General features: G+C 45.5%; 1 protein-coding gene and 1 long non-coding RNA gene across 7 annotated transcripts in view; one reads left to right on the top strand and one right to left on the bottom strand.

The window, feature by feature from the left end:
- The window catches only part of LOC138165301 (deubiquitinase MYSM1-like), a 31,364-nt gene extending 24,997 nt beyond the window's left edge, over nt 1–6,367 (bottom strand). For all 5 annotated transcript variants that reach the window (XM_069093476.1, XM_069093474.1, XM_069093478.1 and 2 more), the window contains exons 1-4: nt 6,226–6,367; nt 4,926–5,004; nt 4,560–4,630; nt 2,546–2,623 (exon numbers count right to left, since the gene is read on the bottom strand). In XM_069093476.1, the coding sequence (XP_068949577.1) occupies nt 2,546–2,623; nt 4,560–4,630; nt 4,926–5,004; nt 6,226–6,290 (293 nt within the window). In that variant the 5' untranslated portion in view covers nt 6,291–6,367. The remainder of the gene's footprint in view (nt 1–2,545; nt 2,624–4,559; nt 4,631–4,925; nt 5,005–6,225) is intronic.
- Nucleotides 5,874–19,160, top strand: part of LOC138165302 (uncharacterized) — a 13,600-nt gene continuing 313 nt past the window's right edge. The window contains exons 1-6 of one of the 2 annotated variants that reach the window (XR_011169336.1): nt 5,874–6,056; nt 14,901–14,999; nt 15,113–15,152; nt 16,225–16,303; nt 17,016–17,121; nt 18,873–19,160. The exon at nt 18,873–19,160 is cut by the window's right edge and continues 313 nt beyond it. This is a non-coding gene — a long non-coding RNA (uncharacterized lncRNA). The remainder of the gene's footprint in view (nt 6,057–14,900; nt 15,000–15,112; nt 15,153–16,224; nt 16,304–17,015; nt 17,122–18,872) is intronic. The other variant, XR_011169335.1, reaches the window with a different exon arrangement.

Here is a 19,160-nt window from a genome sequence, read left to right as displayed (position 1 = left end):
GGGGGGGGGGGGGGGGGGAACGGTGCATACAGAGGGTACCGTAATGTAGTGTGTGTAGCGCAGGGGATCACCTTCACTACAGTAGCAATCTCAATAGGGCTTATTTTCGGGGAAACACAGTATCCATGTACTGCTTTTATTTCTTTAGAACTTAGTTAATAATCTGTTATTATCTATCTGCCTAGATATAGTCGGTGGGCTAGTTGGCAATGTTCCCTATATGACCTTTGTGAGGTAACCTAACCTGTCCACCTCAAAATAACTTTAAAAACATTTAAAAATACTCAAAGAGATGGTCCAGTGCTCAAACACCCAGCAATTACAAGACTACTTTACTAATCTATGCCTGAATGAAAGACAAACGTAGTTCCATCAGCTCCTTAAGATGGACAGAGAAGAAAACTACAAGGGTTTTTTTGGGGGATGCAAATGCACACCAAAATATCTTGAGAGAAGAGTATTTTTAATAAGAATACACTCAATTCTTAATTCATTTTTGTTTCCTCTGCAAAGGAGAATGATCAACAGGGATCCCTGAGATAAGAAGAGAAGAGGCCTTGGCCCAGACTAACTGCATGCTGTGGTCCTGAAAGAACTGGTAGATGTTTTAAAATAAGTGTATCAGTGAAAGACACAGGGAGATGGGAGAGGTCAGACACTGGAGAACAGCCAATATTACCCTGATTTTTAGAAAAGGAAAGAGAACAGAGCCTGCATGTAGGGCAATGAACCCAATTGATTCCTGTAACAATTCTAGGATGGCTTGTTAAAGAGATGGTTGGAGAACATTTAAAAAGGAAGCAGTGATTACAAAGAGCCAGCATCAGCTTCAGCAACAACAGGCAGGTCACACTAACTTCCTTTCTTATTTTGACATGCTTACTAAGTTAGTGGATGAGGAGAATGGCACAGAGATAGTTTAGATGGGTTTTAGCAAATTTTTTCCTAAAGTATCTTGTACTATTCTTGAGAGAAGATAGAGAGACATGGGTAAGGCAGTCATAGCACCAGAGAGCTGCATAACCCATTGGATGGCCAGACTCAAGAGTATATTAGTTGCAAATAGTTTAAAGTCAGCCCTGTCAGGTCTCCAGTGGGCCATCCTAAGGATCTGTGCTGTGCCCTGTTTGGGTTAGCCTCTTTTATCAGACTTAGATAAACGGAGAGATGGTATGCTCAATCCAATGGCACCAAGCAGGGAGGGAGAGCTCACACTGGATGAGAATCAGGATCTAAATGCAACTTTTTGGGCAAAAGAGCCCTGGGCTGAGTCTAATAAGGGATAAATGTCAAGTATTGTCAAATCACACAGGTATCATATAAATGCTTATATCCTTTCCTCTCTTGTACCTGGGTAGGGGAAAAAAATTCACAAGTATAAGGAGAATTCAGGGATAGAAAACAGTTGTGAAAAAGACCTGGGAATTTTAGGGGGTCTGTGAGCTCAGGTAAGCCAGCAGTGAGAGGGGTCCAACTTCCAGAACAGAAGTGAGTCTCAATGTAGTCTGCCCTCCTTTGGAGCCCCGTGTCCAGTTCTGGGCACCCCTGTTGAGTTGGAGGGTCCAGAAGAGGAAAGCCAGGATGGTGAAGGGCGTGCAGTCCATGTTTTATGATACACTGGTGGATGGTACCAGGCACATTTAACTTGGGGAAGACTCAGAGGGACCCAACAACTCTTTTCAAGCATTTGAAGGGCTGACCTGTAAAAGAGCTAGAATCCTGTTTGCCCCCAAGGTGCAGGACAAAGAACTCGTGAGTGAAAATCCCTGGGAAAATAATTAGGCTCAAGGCCCAGAATACATTCCAACACAGAGAACTGTCCCCAGCTGGAATGGGAGGGTGCGAGTACCCTCTCTTCAGAGGTAATGGGCAGAAGAAGGATGACCACTCATCAAGAACATTATGACAGACCCCATTTGTGTCTGGGTCTGGCCTTCTGGATGCTGAGCTTCCTTCTAACCCCCAATTCTGTGATCTTTACTTAATTCCTTTTGATTACTCAAAAGACTATTTTTGTTATATTGACAATTCACTGCAATGGAAGATGCCAGAGAATTAAATGAGCACCACCTTAAGTTACTCTACTCAGATTTAGCAAACTTTCTTACCCACGACCAGATAAAAATCACTTTCAAGTTGCAAAGGTCATTTTTGACCCTAGTTTTTCTGACTGACCTATGATGACTTGTATACAAGAGGAACCACATGTTGACTGGCTGAAATTAATTGCATTCATTATCAACTAAAAATGACATTCTTACATTCCAAAAGAAACCCAACTTTCCCAATGTCTCACATTTTTACATAACCCATGGTCAAGAGAATTTTGTCATACAAATTTACAAATTACTTTGAGGATAACATAATTCAAAAGGCAAAAAAGGCTTTAAAAATATAAAATGCACATATGTGAGTTTTCCTGAGTTTTGTGGACTGTAAAAGTGAAAAAGAAGAAAATTATTTAATTTTAAATTTTAAATTATTTAACTTTTTCAAATTAACTACATTCCCATAAAGGTACTACCCAATTGATTTTTTTTTTTACCTTTTCATGCACTTTTTGTTATTTTCCTTATGATCAAGCCAGAAATTGTCTGGAAGTGATTTATTAGACATATAATATCTGTGAGGTACTAAGGAAACTTCATAAACAAGTAAAATATGATGTGTCCACATACATAGTGGATGCTATTAACTGTTAAATGAACATCACCACAGATTAAGTTTAAAATACAATGAACTACATGTATTTAATGTAATTGAAAATGAGTTAAACTATTTTCCCTAAAATAATATACAAATCATATAGTGTATATCAGAGCCCATTCCTACCTCAGCTGAAAAACCTAGATTTTTAATGGCACAAAAAGACAGAGAGAGTCCTTGTAAGGCCCGACTTAGACTACACCTGAATGTCTGGGAAGCAATGAGAAGAGAAGCAAGCAGCTATAGGCTCACCACCTTTCCCCCTCCCCCATTCTTATTTTATAAGGCATTTGGATAAAAATGCTGGGTGGATGAGATGGTCCAGTTGGCTACACAAGTTTGTGGGCTAGAATATACTTCCTTCACATCAACCAAAGACATATAAACCTGCTTTTACAGCAAGGAATATTAACCTGTATTTGTAGGGCATCAATACCTTTGACCTAGAAAAGCTTAGGACCCCTTCTCAGAATAATTTTTTAAATGAATACAGTAAAACATATAGAAGTACAAAGGAAACCAAATTTGTGAAATTAAAGATGTAATTCTTCTCCCCATTCAAGTTCAAAGATCTGAAATCTAGTCTATGGGCAACAGATTAAGAATCTCTGCTCTCTAGGGAGCAGAGAGGTTTAGGTTACTCCTTTACCATGTTGGGGAAACTCAACCAGGCAACTAAGGATCCTCCATGAATTTGTAAAACTAGTCAGCCACAGCATCTGCGGGCCAGAATAACTAGACAAATGGATTCCATATCCTTATTCTGTCTCCCCAAACTCAAAAGCCCAGTGACTTCAGATGGCCACTAAAGACAGCTTGGAGCACAGGGAGTAAGAGAACCTAATGAAAACGTGCCAGCCTTTCCTAGGCAAATGCAGACTGCTAATTTCTGGACTTGGACAATGAAAAGCAAAAATCAAGACTGAGGATGGGGTGGTGGGTGGCTAACTGAGAAGCTCTGACATCATTGTAGCAATGACTGAATATTTAGAGATCAAAATGATCTCTAATAGAGGAAGTCCAACAATGTCATTTTAAAGATGAAGCCCCAAAGACCCAGAGGGATTATGGGATTTGAACAAGGCCACACACAGCTAGTCAGTAGCAGAGAAGACACTCGAGCCAAGGTCTCCTCGCTTCCAATCTAGTGCTCTTCCACACTACATCCCCTAATAGTCATAAATTTCTTTGTTTTCTTTGATTTCTTAACTCATGGTATATTGTGTTTTACTTAGGTCCTTAAAGATTAACTCAAGGAGGAAGGATCGAAAATCAACCAAGAGGTATTCATGTAAGCACCTAAGAAGCAAGAGGCCTGGCACAAATGCCAACCTTGCCCAAGTGCCTGGTTAAGCTAGAGACAGTCTGACCCAGAAGCACTAACACAGGCCCTGATTCGAGCACACTCCTCACTATCCATGTTATTTCACTCTAACATCATGAGTACACAACTGTAGAGTCAGGAAATCCCACTGCAGCAGCCTTTGGACAGTCCCTTGCCCATAGACCTACCTGTTCTGACAGAACCGTGCTTTTTTAATCTAGTGTTTCCACAGCATCAACGAGTAACACTAGGCAGAGAATGTTTAAAATATTAAAGAGGGGCCATGGTTTCTGGGAGCTACTGTGGACCTGAAAATAATGCTGGTCTTCTGGAGTGAAAGAGCGCTTCTTGTTAAAAGTGGATGCTATGAAATACCCCGATGACATTCAGAGAACCAAAGACCTGGCGACTTTCTCTCAGGAGAACAACCCTACAGTATGAGTATCAGTGACTGCTGCTCCAAGTTTTATATTTGTAGCTTTTCAAATCGAACTCAATGGATGTTTTCTTCATGAGCATTAAAGGATACTCTTCTTCCAGTAACATTTTTTCGATGACAGCCCTGTTCTCGGCACTGATGGTATTATCCAGAGTCCAAGGCTATTAAAAGAGAAAGGTAATTTTTTTACACTAATTGATTTTTGAGAATACCTTCTATAATACATCAGATAAAAATGTGTTGTCTAAGTGAAACATCCCACTATGACCTTCTTCAAGATCAAAAGAAAAAGCGTTTCTTATATTGTTTACACCAAGGAAAATCTCCCAGGGTATTATCTACAGTGGCTGAGAACAAGGAGAGAAGCAGGAAAATGTGGCATTCCAAGAGACGTAGCATCTCTCATATGCAGACTGTAAAAAGCAAAATGACACAATCTTCTTATAAAGCACTTACAATGAGGCCATTATCGGTTCTCCAGGTGGAATCAAGGTAGTGATCTTGCTGAAAACCAGATGTTGAATCTTCATGGCTTCTGTAATAAGAAAATGGGCACAAAGATGCTTACAAGAATGAGCCTGCTTGGGATGTAGCTGTGTACCCGCTCTGTGGACTTCGGACCAGTCTCCACAGCCAGAAGCCAGCCCTCCATGCAGGCTGGGGCTCCCAAAGGGAACTAGTCACAAAGACAACCACGAGAGGTGGCTGTTCTAAGTCCCCCTCCCCCCGAGGCTGGCTCATCAAAGCGACACCTCGGGGCCCCCGGTGATGGAGCCCGGCCTTGTGCGGGGGGCTTAAACAGTGCTGTGAGAAGAGGAGCACACGGCAAGGAGCAGAAACGTCAGGAGGACGATGTGCCCCCGGCGCCCGATGGCTGCAGAGCGCCACCGCCCTCGGCCCTGCCGAGACATCTGGAGCCGTAAGCCCCCGAAAGGCAGAACCGGACGGTTCGGTGTGCCCCACAGCCACAGGCGGGACCAAGAACTAGCCGAGAAGAGGCCAAGGCCATGAGGCTGGGTGCCCACAAAGGCTTCCTAACGCGGAGCGCTGTGCGCGGCCCTGGGCCAGACGTTAGTCTGAGGCCAGCCGGGCTCAGATCGGAGCGGCTCCCGAGCGCGGGGCACCCAGGCCTCTGCGTGACCCGCCTGGAGCTCTCCCTGCTGAGCTGCCGCCCTCCGCTCGTCCCGCTCCTTTATACATGTGAGGAAACCGAGGCAGACGGGCCCAAGGGGTTCTCCCTGCTGCGCCCCGCGCTCCTGCCTGGCCCCAGACTCCTGTGCCAGCCCTCAGACTGCGCGCTGAGCGAGACAAGGGCAGCCCGGGGGAGGGGCCTCAGGAGGCGGGGCCTCAGAGCACGAGCTCCCCTGGACAGGAGGGGGCGGCTCCTTAGCCCCGCCCACAAGTCACGTGGGACCAAGGCCCTCTGACGTCACCAGGAGGGGGATCCCTCATTAGGCGCCGCCGGGAGGGGCCCTTCCGCTTCCCTGGGCCTCAGTTTCCCTCGTGTACGATGAGGGAGGATGCCGGGCCCCGAGTCACGCGAGACCGGCACACAAGTGGGACCTTCCCATTTCACTAGCGGGAAAGGTGAGGCCCGCCCGGCCCACGCGCCGCGTCTCCGGGCCGCGCCCCGGGCGCCGCCCGCCCCGTGACCGTGACCCCGGCCTGGCCCCGGGGCCGCTCTCAGGGTTAGGCTTCACCAGAGCCGGCCCCGACCCTCCCCCGCTCGGCCCCAACCCCCCCCCCCCCGCCTCACCCGCGTGGAGGAGGAACCGTCCCCGGGTCCCCCTCGATATCCACATCCGCTTCCTCGGCCGCCATGATCGTGACTCGCGACCCCGCCGCGGCCCCGCGCGACCTCGCTCGAGATCCCGCGAGACTGGGGAGACGTGATGAGGGAGGAGACGCGGGAGGGGCGGGACTACAGCGCGGGGGCGTGGCTACGGCTAGGGAGCGGCTAAAGTGGGGGCAGGGCTTGAGCTCTGGGGAGGAGCCAGAAGGCGAGGGGCGGGGCCTCGTGGCAGCTGCGGAGCCCTCCGCAGGGGGCCCCAAGAAAGGTGGCCAGCGTGGTCTCTGATGTTCCCCCACTTCCCAGTTTGTGATGCTGCAAACTCTGTGCCGAGTTGCCCGCCTCGAGAGCTGGTAGATCTAGAGCACACTCGCTTTGTTTTATTTTTGCCATTAACTCTGTTTTTGAGTGCTAATCATTTAAATGGGCTTTTTCCACCCAAAGTCCTCAGTTTTTCTTATTTCCGACCCTCCCTATTGAACAAGAAAAAGAACAAAGCTCATGGCGAGTCTGTTCCGTCCCGGGTCCGGGGGGTGGCGGAGCCGGGGCTGGGCAGGACCAGGGACAGGGGTCTGCGCGGGGCAGGTGTCCGGGCCCCTGCTGCAGCCGCCGCGTCTTACCCGTGATGGGTAAGTGCCCTGGAGCGCGGAGGTGGAAGGCGGCCTTCAGTGGAAAGGGGAAAGAACGGATTCCCAGGAACCTTCCAAGAGAGTAAGATCACAGATTTGGGGCAAGCATTTTACAGACGGGGAAACTGAGTGCTAGAGAGGGGGAGTGACTTGACCAAGGTCTCGGGATCTGGAACAGACCTAATCACACTCATCTTTTGCCACAGAGCTGACCCCAGACTCAGTGCTTTTTATATCTAGAACTGATGGGAGATTACAGATTGTGACAACCACCTCATTTCAGAGATCAGAAACAGAAGCTGTCAATCAATAAGTCAAAAATTATGGCATATGATATTTCACATTATTACACAATACATAATACAGAATGATTATGTGAACCCATGATCATAAATGACCTTTACAGACTGTAAATGTGACCTTGGGCAACGAGGAGCAGAATGATCCCCCCAATAATAGCCACTTTAAGGTTTGCAAAACACTTTACATATGTTAATTAGCTAACTCATTTGATCCTCACAACACCTTGGGGAAGCGGGCGCTATTATTATTCCCATTTTATAGATGGGGAAACTGAGGCAGATGGTGGTTAAGTGACATGCCCAGGGTCTCACAGCTAGGGAGTGTCTGAGGATTTGAACTCAGGGCTTCCTGATTCCAGGCCCTGTGCCACTTAGCTGTCATGTAACCGCTCTGGGGTTTAGTTTTCCTCCTTTATAAAATGAGAGTACTGAGCTTGATCTAGTTAAGAACTCTAAAGCCTTGGAAATGGTTAGGTGGGATAAGTCCCAGTGGTTGGCTTAGCTGAGATTCCAGCTTTGTTGGAGGGCCATCTTTACTAGCTCTCCCTTCAACCTCCTCCTCCCAGTCTTACCAAATAAAATTCCAGGGCATCATCTGTGCCAGGAGTTGGAAAGAATTCACTCACCCCAGTGCACACATGTAGGTGGGCCTGCAGAAGCTGCCCCTGAGGGCAAAAAGACAAAGTTTATCTGAGGGAAATTTTTCAGAGCTGCCTCTGTCCACTACTTAGCCATCACACACACACACACACACACACACACACACACACACACACACGCTAAAATATCTCTGAGGCAAAGAATCTCCATCTTTTTTTATGTCATGGATCCCTTTGGCAGTTTGGCAAATCCTACCACGTATCCATTTTCAGAATCCTATTTGTGAGTTCATGAAATAAAACATAAGATTCTAAATGGAATGAAACAGAAAGTTGGTGAAAATAAGCATATAATTATTTTCCCATATGAGATCATAGACCCCCCTGAAAGCTATTCATGAACTCCTAAGGGAAATATCTGTATGCCCCACCAGGAGAAAAGCCCCTTCTCTTGGGCACTAGGTAATTTCATTAAAAAGCTGAGACCACTCCCCTGCCTCTGCAATTCAGGGAAAATGCAGTAGATGGCAGGCGGAGCTCAGCAGAAAGCCAGCAGATAACATCACAGACTTTGACAAATCGGCCTGAAGATGCTATCAGCCGCTTCAGAGGCAAAGAGGTCTTTTAGTCAGGCTGCAGACCTGAATGTATGCGACCTTTTCCTTGTTATTTGCTTTGCTTTTCTGTCCTATTTAAATGCCTTTTGCTTTGATTAATGACTAATCTGGTTTGGTGTGTTAAAAGAAAATCATGGGTAGGGGTTCTTGGATCATGATTTTGCATGGACATTGACTCAGAGATGGACTTGAACCTGGGTCTAGCCTCCAGGTGGAGGAAGGTCCCGTACTACCTTCAGCAGTAGATAAGTCAAAATCCTAACTGAGAAAGGCTCAAGGACATTTGAAGAGAGAGAAATCACTTCCAGCCGGGAAGACGCGACATCTGAGAAGGGTTTCAGATATCAGAGCTGCGGAAGAAGTGCCTTAGCAGCACAGAGGAAACGCCCAGCGTGGAGAATGGAGTGAGGGAAGAGCCGGGGCTTAGCTTGACTAGAAGGTGGTGACATAAAAATGAAGATGGTACGGTAGGGTCTGCAGCAGGCCCTGGCATTTGGTTACATCGGCAATAGAAGACAGGCCAGTGTAGACTAAATTTTCCAACAATTTGTGAGAAACGAGAGGATTAAGTGAGTTATTCACTGGATTTGGGACTGAATCCAAGCTCTGACCTTGTCGTGGCCTCAGTTTCCTCATCTGCCAAAGGAGGGGGTTGGAGCTACAGATACCGTGATCTTTTCGCCAGCATCTCAATAGCCCTTCCAGGTGCACAGAGACATTTCTTCCCAACAAACCAGCACTCGTGGCTCCACATTCACTGGTAAATTGAAGTCTAAGCTCTTTTGTCTGGCATTCATGGTACCCCCATATGCGAAATGACGGGGTTAGCCTAGCTCTTAGATATGCGAGTTGTATCTACAGAGCCCACTTGGTCAGGTCAGCAGATAGAGTGCTGGATTCGAGCCAGGAAGATCTGAGTTTGAATCCTACCTCAGGGGCTTCATTATGAAAAGCAAGTCACTTTTAACTTCTTGCAGACTCAGGTTCCCCAAGTGTAAAATGGGGGTCATAATTATAAAGATCAAATGAGGTAAGTAGAAGGCACTATACAAAGGCTATATATTGTCACCGTCATCAGCCAGTCGTCACGGTCCTTCCCATTATAATAGGTGGGGAAACCAAATCTCCCAGAGATTTTCATCCCCGCAGTGCAAGCCTATGGCAAGCTGTGAATCCAGGTCTTCTGGCTCAAGTTTTGTGCTCCTTGCCAATCCGTCATGCCACTTTTCTGTCCCAACGCACAAGAGCTTTCTAGTCTGGCTGGGCATATGAGCCATACGCTACTGCACCGTCATCCCCTTCAGACCACAAAGTGTGTGTTAGTGAATGTGGCCGTCAGAGCAAGAGAGAGACCCAGCAAGAGCAGAGGCATCATGGAGAAGCAGGGTCTTGTGTCCATTGTTGAGGAGGAGGGGCCAAGGAAACTCCAGGAGAGGAAAGTCCATGAGGAGGGTGGTGATGGGGCTTCCCTGGAGCGGAGGGTCTGTACTAGTGAGGAGCAAGGGAGAAGTTTGGGGAGTGGAAGGAAAGCAGCAGAAGGAGGAGCCTCGAGTGCCGGACTGAGGAGTCTGCATTTGGTTTAATAGGCAGTGACAAGAATAGCTGGCATTTAGGTCGTACTTTAAGGAAAAGTACTCGACAAACATCTCACTCAATCTTCACCATTACTCTGGGAGGAAGATGTTATTCTTATTTTATAGATGAGGAAGATAGAGACTTACGTGCCTTACCCAGGGTCACCGCGCTTCTCAGGACTGAGATGAGATTTGAAAGAGCTTTTCTGACTCCAGGGCTAGGACTGTCGCCTGTGCCACCTGGCTGCCCCAACAGGGAACCCTGCAGAGATAGGGCAATATACAGCTGACTCTTCATGACCCCATTTGGGGTCTTCTTGTCAGAGATACTGGAGTGGTTTGCTGTTCCCTTCTCTAGCTCATTTTATAGGTGAGGAAACTGAGGCAAAATGGGTGAAGTGACTTGCCCAGGGTCACACAGCTAGTAAGTTTCTGAGGTCGAATTTGATCTCAAGTCTTCATGACTCCAGGCCCAGCACTCTATTTACTGAGCCATCTAGCTGCCCTGTGATATACAGAATCCTGGCTCCTTCTGATGATGCTGTCTTTACTTATCTCCCCTTCCTCTCACCCTCCAGCTGTTAATGCCTCCTTTCACAAATTACCTTGTATTCCTTTATCCATAAGTGTTTTCCAGTAAAATGCAAGAACTATTTCCTTTGGCCCTTTGTATTCATCCTCTGGAACTCTAACGTTCCTCTCGGCTCTTCAGCCAAGTCACTCATACATTTCTCTGCAGCAAGGGATGTGAATTTGGAGGGCAAAAGACAAAGCAGCTGCCTCTCACCTGTGTGAGCTTGGGCAAAACATTAACCTAGGATAGGAGTGGAGAACCTGAAGCTTTCAGGCCACATGTGGTCCTCTAGGTCCTCAAGTGAGGCCCTTTGGTTAAATCCAAACCTCACAGAACAAATCCCCTGGCCTGGTGCCTTACATGATAAATGAATCAATGATTGAATGAGCTTTTAAAGCTTACTATGGGCCGAACTCTGCTAAGGCTGGGCATATAAATAGAGAAGCAAAACAATCCTTTCTCAAGGCTCTTGCATTGTGAAACTGGGAGCTCACGCATATAAGGAGGCTTCATTTGCAGGTCAGGTGGGGAGCTGTCCCCCTCTCCTTCCTCTGGGGACAATGGCAAAGCAGAACATGATACATCTTTAAAGTGTTATTTCCTTTGATAAAGTCGTAACCATTTCTTATGTTGAATCATTTCAACAAGGGCCTCAGCGGGAAAAAGAGCTTGTGGACTGGGGGCTTTGCTCAGGGCTCCTGGTTCCAGGTCCTGGGCTGTCTGCATCTGGGTGGCTGCTGTTGTGGTGGTGGTGGTGATGGCGGTGGAGATGGTGGAGGTGGTGGTGCTGGCAGTAGAGACAGTGGAGGTGGTAGCTTTGGCCACATCATCCAGGGGCTTATAGAAGGTTTGTTAAAATGATTTAAATTAGATGTCTCCCTTATTTGAGCTCCCACAAAGTTGCATTCCGTTTTCTCATGGAGGGTAGCTCAGAGCTTGGGTGGTTTGAGGCTGGTGAAATCTGTAAGTGAATGGCAGGACTTTGAAGTGCAGACTGATAGGTCACAGCAGCTAGACAGATGCTTTTTTTTAATTTTTAATTTTTTGTCTTTCCCTTTCCCGGCCGTTTGCTAGATCTTCTGGGGGTGAAGGGAAACTGAGGCATCTCCCAGCCACACAGCTCCTGGGGGTTTCTTCTTCTTCTTGTTTGTTATGACAAAGCACATTATAGAATAGATTGTATGGGGCACAAAAGCCACTCAGCTGGCTGAGTGGGAACGATAAGCCTTGGGACAGAGGCGTTGATTCTACTTAGAAAGAGTAGGACTACTTATGGTTTCTAATGACCTGGCTCACCATTCTGGGTTTCAGAAGAGCTTTGTCATTGAGAACTTAGATTCTAAGAGCAGACAGACTTGTACTTGTATCCTGTGATTGAACATATGAGGGCCCGATTCTAACAGAACCTCTGGGATCTAGATGAAAAGACGGCCGGCTGAGCCCAGTCTTCCTCTTCGAGGGAAGAAGGAGCACCTCAGCTGCCCAGTCCAGTAAATGAAAGGGTTAGGCTGTGGCCCCAGGTCCTCTGATTCCAAGGGTACTAGAACTAGCTAGGAACAGCCCCTTTAGAGCAGTGTTACTGTATCACCTGCAGACCTTCAGTGCCCAGTAGTGTGGGAAGCATGCATCGCACCTTGAATGCGTGACTTGGCCATGTGTTCCCTCTGTGGGTCACTGCTGTACATGTCTCTTGGTCACATATGTGCATTTCTCACATGTGATTCCAATATGTGGTCTTCCTTCCCGCAATGACAGGCATATTTGGGGGAGAATGTGCCCCAGGTTTAGGGTTCAGGGAGCTCTCTTCTATTAGTATGTTTCTTATTATGATACTCCATTAAAAACCCTTTGTTTTGACCTAATTATGTCCTCTGGCCAAGTAGTTAAAGAAACATGTTGGGGCAGGTTGATACAGGCCCAAAGACCATCTTTAATATGGCATAACTTTTCTTGGTGGTCTATGGGGGAGACAGAGGGTCCTAGGTTCAGTACTAACATTGCCAGTTCATACCCCCCTCTCCCTCTCTTCTCTCCTCTGTCGCCACTTGGGGATGATTCCACCCTGAGCCCGTTCTCCAAACTGCTTGGCCTGGTCACAAGCCTGGCTCCCATGCCCAGAGCTCCCCTTTGTCTTTGGTTGTCCCATTAGGAAGAAAATTCCTTGAGAGGAGGGGCTGTCTTGTCTCTTATATTTTTATCCCCACTTCTTAGCACAGTGCTCGGCACTTATAAATACTAAGTAAACTACCTAACTTTTTTGTATCATAGTGATTTGTGTAACAACACAAATGTGCAATATATGTGCATATAGACATACGTGCACCTAATATACATGTACATATATGTATACATGTCTACATACACATATAAAAACTATGTCTCTCCCTCTGTCTCTCTCCTCCTCTCTCTCACTCTTGCTCCCTCTCTCGCTCTGTGTCTCCCTCTCTCTGTCTGTCTCTGTCTGTCTGTCTGTCTGTCTCTGAGCCCCATAACCAGACCCAGAGCTTTACCCCATATTTAGAGGAGGGGTTACTTCTCCCTCACAGCATTCCAAGACAGTTATCCCCCTGCCTTCCATCCCAAGGCCCCTGCCAAGCTATGCCCCCATGAGTGTTGGAGGCAAAGAAGGCAGGTCTCAGGAGAAGGGCCCAGAGCAGAGAAGTTGCATGTTTCCTGGTGTTCACTGAAGCCTCCCTCTCTCTGGATGTTGCCCCATCTCTCTCTCAGCATCTTCTCCAAGTCTGGCAGCTTCTCTCAGGCCGCCTCACAGGCAGGGCTGGTAGGTGGTGGGAGCAGATCCCTTTCTCTCCTTTGCCACTTTCAGATGCTCTTTCCATCCCCATCACTCAGCATTGATCTCTCCTTTCAAGTTCACTCCATCTTATGCAAAGCCTTGTGACTGTCTTTTCTGACCTTCTAGCTCAATCTTCCTCCTCCCTCAGAGGACTCACAGTCTTCTTTCCAACCCCTGCCCCTTCAAACACTTTGGCCTCCTTCCTCGGTCTCGTTTCCCGTGACATTTGACCACACAGGGACATGGCCAAACCTTAGACTTCTGAAACTCTCCCTGAATTCATCCCAGGTGACAAGATTCCCAGTTACCAGCTCTTTTCACAATGCAGTATAAATGTCATGATTGCAGAGACTGCTAGCTGTTAAAGTGGGTAGATAGTGTTGGACTTTAGTCCCAATCTGCCTCATGTCCTTCCTTAGTGGGGTGATCCTTGGAAAACCATGTGATTTCTCTGCCTCAGTTTCTTCATCTGTAAAATGAGAATAATCCCCCATGGGATTGTTGTGAGGATAAAATGAGATGACAGCCAGACCACTTACAGCACCCTATAAATGCCAGCTATCAGTATAAGGATAATTATTCCAGTTTGATAGACGAGGAAACCAAGGCTCGGTGCCATACAGTGACTTTTCCAGAATCACACAATTAGAAGATGACAGAGAGGGAAACTAAATGTCGGTCCCTCAAACACCTTCTGGTGCCTGTAAAATGGTCTAGGATGACCGGAGTCACTTGGCATTAATCAGGGCATTTTTCAACCCTTCTTCTCCCCAAATTCCCCATTAGGAATTTTTTGTTTTGAACTCACATCATGACAGATTGAAAGCAATGGTCCGTAGGCAAAAGTAGCGTGGAATTCCCAAAGCTTAGTCCTGGCTGCCAGAAGTTAGGGGAAAATGCTTCTAAACCCACAAGGTGAGCCAGCTGAAAATTTCTCCTACAAAAACTTAGTACTAGCAAGCTGTGAGTTTATTGGAAATTCATCAGTTTCACAAAGGTGGTTTTTCATTATGATGTCAGTCATGTTCCCAAGTCCAGGAGAGAGCAAAAATGAAGGGGGTGGGGAGGGAGAACTCGGTCTTCTATGACCTGGCCCCATGTGCAAACACACCTACAAAAATATTAGCTCTTTCCAGCCTTGTAAAACTTTTTTTTTCTTGCATTCTTGGCGTTTTAATTTTCAAAAGCTACAATTACAACATAATGAATATTGAGAAAGCCAAATACATATTTGCCAGCCCAGCTTTGGCATTTGTAAAATAGAAGTTACTTTGTGGAAAATAAATGACCTTGAACTCGAGACCTGTGAATTTTCCCACTGTGTAAAGTGCTGGCAACGGCCTATTTAGACTTTCCCTGTAGAAATGACCCTTTTCCCTCCTAGGCCTTGTTTCATCAATTCAGCCCAAGGGGTAAAAGAAATTCAATTTGCCCAACTTCCCAGGTGCCCTTTAAAAAACAAATCTCAATCCTTGGCGTAGAAGAATTGGCTTGTTATTGTGGTGGTGGTGGTTGTTGTTTAAAGGAAACACTTCCCCCCCCCTTTCCTACAGACATAGAATTTTAGATTCACCGAGTTTAAGAGGAGTTCAGAGGCCATCTAAGCCAAACCTTACCCAGAGCATCAATGAGATCTCTACTGTTGCCGCAAGGTAAAAGCATTTTTTTGTTGTTCAATTGTGTCCAACTCTGTGACCCCATGTGGGTTTTTCTTGGCAAAGACCCTGGAGTGGTTTGCCATTTTCCTCTCCAACTCATTTTGCAGATGAGGAAACTGAGGCAAACAGACCAGGATCACACAGCTGGTAAGTGTCTGAGGGCAGATTTGAACTCAGGTCTTTCTGACTCGAAGCCTAGTGCTGTATCCACTGTACCACCTAGCCTCCCATAAAGACATCCTGCCTCCACTTAAAAACCTACAGTGATAGAAAACTTTCTGAGAAGGCAACAGATTATGAAATAATAGTAACTCCCATTTTTATAGCCCTGTAGGGTTTCCAAAGCACTTTCCTCACAACAGCCTTAAAAGGCAGGTAGAATATGGGTCAGTGCTCTCACTTTGCAGAAGAGAAAGAAGTCTGGACAAATGGAGTGAATTTCTCAGAGTTTCCCAGCTAACAAGGAGCAGACGGCGAGTTGGAATCTTTCCTGATTCAAAACTCACGGCTCTCTCCTCTTGGTGAGAGCTGGAATTATGTAGGGAGTTCTTTCTTTTGTGACTCTGTGGCTTTGTATCCCCAGAGCCCAGCACAACACAGGTGCTGACTAGACACTGGTTGAGTTTTGTTTGTTGTTGAATTGACAGTTTGGAAGTCTTAGGCAATGAGGGATTGAGTTACAGGATTACGTTGGTAGTGAAAGGAGAAGAGATGTCAGAAGCATTGTGAAGGCTGAATCGACAAGACTCGGAGTCTTAGGGGAAAGAGTCAGGTTTTATACCTGGGTACCTGGGAGGATGGTGGTGCCCTTCACGGGTTGTGAGGTGGCCTTCTCTGTTAACTCATCTCTCTGCAGATTGCAAACTGTTTGAGGTACCACTCCAGGTCTGTGTCCCACAGGGATCAAAGGAAAAGGAAAAGGTCCTATATGTACACAAATATTTATACCCACTCTTTTTGTGGTGGCAAAGAATTGGAAATTGAGGGGATGCCCATCCATTGGGAAATGACTGAATAAGTTGTGGTGTATGAGTGTATTGGAATCATGTTGTACTGTCGGACATTAAGAGGGGGATAGTTTCAGAAAACAACAACATGGCAAGACCGACATAAACTGTGCAAAGTGAAGTGCGAAGAGCCGGGTGATCATTGTGTACAGTAACAACAATGTCGTCATGCTGACCAACTCTGAAAGCCTTGTCTACTCTGATCAATACAGTGATCCAAGACGCTTCCAAAGGACCCATGATGAAAAATCCTCCAGAGAGAAAACGGATGAACTCTGAGTGCAAATTGAAGTATTATTTTTCTCACTGTCTCTATTGTTTTTAGCAATATGGCTAATATGGAAATGTTTTGCATGATTTCACATGTATAATTGATATCATATTGTTTGTTTTTTGAGTGGGTGGGGGAGGGAGAAAGAGAATCTAAAACTCAAAATTTAAAAAGAGTTAAACATAAATAATAATTTTTTTAAAAAGACTAAAAAATAAACTCCTTGGAGGCAGGGACTGTCTTTTGCCTCTTTTTGTAGCCTCCTTACTTAGCACAGGGCCTGGCACAAAGTAAATGCTTAATAAATGTGTATCGATTGATTGATTGATGCAGATGAATTGTATTTCCCAGACACACCCCCTCCACTCATAGTGGGGAAGTGGCCAGAACACTGGGGCTTGGGGGTCAGAGGTTTAGAGCTAGGAGGGACATTAGAGGCCATCTAATATAAATCTCTCATTTCAAATATCAAATATGAGGCAGGTGCTTTACTGGCAACATTCTTCTGAAACCATTGAGGGGGGATTTGTGGGTTAGAATCTGTTACTCATTTTGATTCAGTAAAGGCACTCTATGGAATAATGGGGAAAAAATTTATGAACTTGGATTAAGGGTAACTCACCTTTATATAGTATTTTAAGGTTTACAAAGTTCTTTAGAGTTATTATTTTATTTAAACCTTGGAACAGCTCCATGAGGTAGGGACTATTAATTAATATCCTTATTTCACAGATGGTGGAAGCCAGGGGGTGCAGTATCTAGATCACTGGGCTTGAAGCAGGAAGATTCATCTTCATGAGTTCAAATCTGGCTTCAGACACTAACGGTGTGACCCTGGGTAAGTTGGTTAACCCTGTTTGCCTCAGTTTCCTCATCTGTAAAATGAACTGGAAAGGAAATGGCAAACTATTCCAGTATCCTTGCCAAGAAAACCCCAAATGGAGCCACAAAGAATTGGACATGACTGCAAACAATTAAACAATAATTTCACAGATATGAAACCAGGGTCCACCTAGATTAGATGCTTGTCCAAGGTCATACAGGCAGTAATTGGTAAAGCCGGGCTTCAAACCCACATTTTTTGACTTCACAGCCAGAATTCTTTTCACTGTACCACAAAGGATGCCATTTCACCCATTTCCTAGCTGTAGGACCTATCTGAGTCAGTCCTCTGTGGATAAGGACTGGATCTCTTTTTATTGATATGGGAAATTCTCAGGTTAGGAAACTCCCTCTGCTAATACAGGTCAGCATTTTCCTCAGCAATTTGTAGTCTGGTGAGTTTTAAACAACACCACTCCCCACTCCAAGCCCCTGTTTCTTGTCTGTGTGCGAAATGGGGATAATCACAGCATTTACATCTCAAGGTGGTTTGGGGTTCAGATAAGATCACATCTATCAAGCAAGCACTTTGTCAACATTAGAGTGTCATAGACTTGGAACTTCTGGTTAAACCAATTTCATAAATTCTTTTGTCTGGAGCACTTTCACTGAACCCAGGTGGGCAGTGGACAAACTAACCTGCAATGTCCACTGCTCCAGGGGTGGTCTTGGAAGAAACTAAGTCAGCAAAGGGTCTGCCGCAGTGTTCAGACTGCATTCGTCTGGGGACCACCTCTCTTCAGCTCCTTTTTCTTTCCTTCCTCATGTAAACCAGAACTCGAGGCTTTTTTTTTTTCTGAGAGCAGCAAAACATAATTACAGTATCAATACTGAGAAAGTTGGCACCTCAGTATCCATATTAATTAGGTGATATTTGCAAAGTGCTTTGGAGCCCAGAAGTTGGAGCTCTGCATCTTAAAGTTCATTATTATTAACTGTCAGTAAAATTATTGTTTTGCATGCTAAATAGTTTACCTTTGGAAAATAAAAGAGCTAGGTTTTTTTTGGGGGGAGAGGTGGGAAAGACAGGGAGGGAATTTATCTGTATAGAGGACAGGTAATAGAGAAAGCCATAGATTTATGCAGTGATGCTTGGCAGGGTGTTTGAAATGACTTGGATATTTCCAAGAGAGTCAAGATGTAATGTGGGGTGGTGTGTGTGTGTGTGTGTGTGTGTGTGTGTGTGTGTTTCTCTTCCCTGAAACCACAAGGCTCCCCTTTCCAGAAAGCTGCCTTCAATATGTTAAAGGATATTCTGCCAACAATCTTATCTTATCTTAATGAAGATAATAGCCAGCATTTCTGGTTTGCAAAACATTTTGCCCACATTCTGTCTTTTGAACCTCACAGTAGGCTACTCTGTATTATTATTGGCCTCATTTCACAGATTAGAAAAATGAGGCTTAAAGAGGTAAATTGCCTTGCCTATGGTTGCACAGGTATTAAGTGTTCCAAACAGGATTTGAATGCAGATTCCTCCTGACTTCAGGCCTAGTCCTTGTTCTATGACATCAGGCAGCCTCCTTAGAACACCTCGTTTGTCTGAAGTCTTTGGATAATGAAGACTTCTGATGTAGAATTTTCCAACCCACTGAGATTTGGCCCCTGTAAGCAACCACACTTTTATATTTTAACCAGATTGGGCTGTGACAGCTTTCCAGCCTTTCTAACATTTCCCTCTGCTTTGACCTTTTCTTCCTGATTCAGGGTTACCCTCAATGTGCCGAAGTGTTCTCTGGGATAAACAGATCTAAGATTTCGCACTAGAAGTGACCTTGATGTAGCCTGACTCCTTCATTTTAGGGAGCTGAGGCTCAGAAAGGCAAAATGTTCTGTCCTAGGTCACACAATTAACAAATGGGGATAATAATAACATCTCCTTTAGGGGTGATGTGAAGATCCAATGAAAAAATTTAAGTAAAGCCCTCTATAGACTTTATATAAAGCCCATCATCATCATCATCATCATCATCATCATCATCATCATCATCATCA

The sequence above is a fragment of the Petaurus breviceps genome, unplaced genomic scaffold, assembly GCF_028583685.1.
Source record: "Petaurus breviceps papuanus isolate PSGF00001 unplaced genomic scaffold, PetGlider_PUasm1.0 208, whole genome shotgun sequence".
Taxonomy (NCBI): domain Eukaryota; kingdom Metazoa; phylum Chordata; class Mammalia; order Diprotodontia; family Petauridae; genus Petaurus; species Petaurus breviceps.
This window is presented reverse-complemented; position numbering and strand designations above follow the sequence as displayed.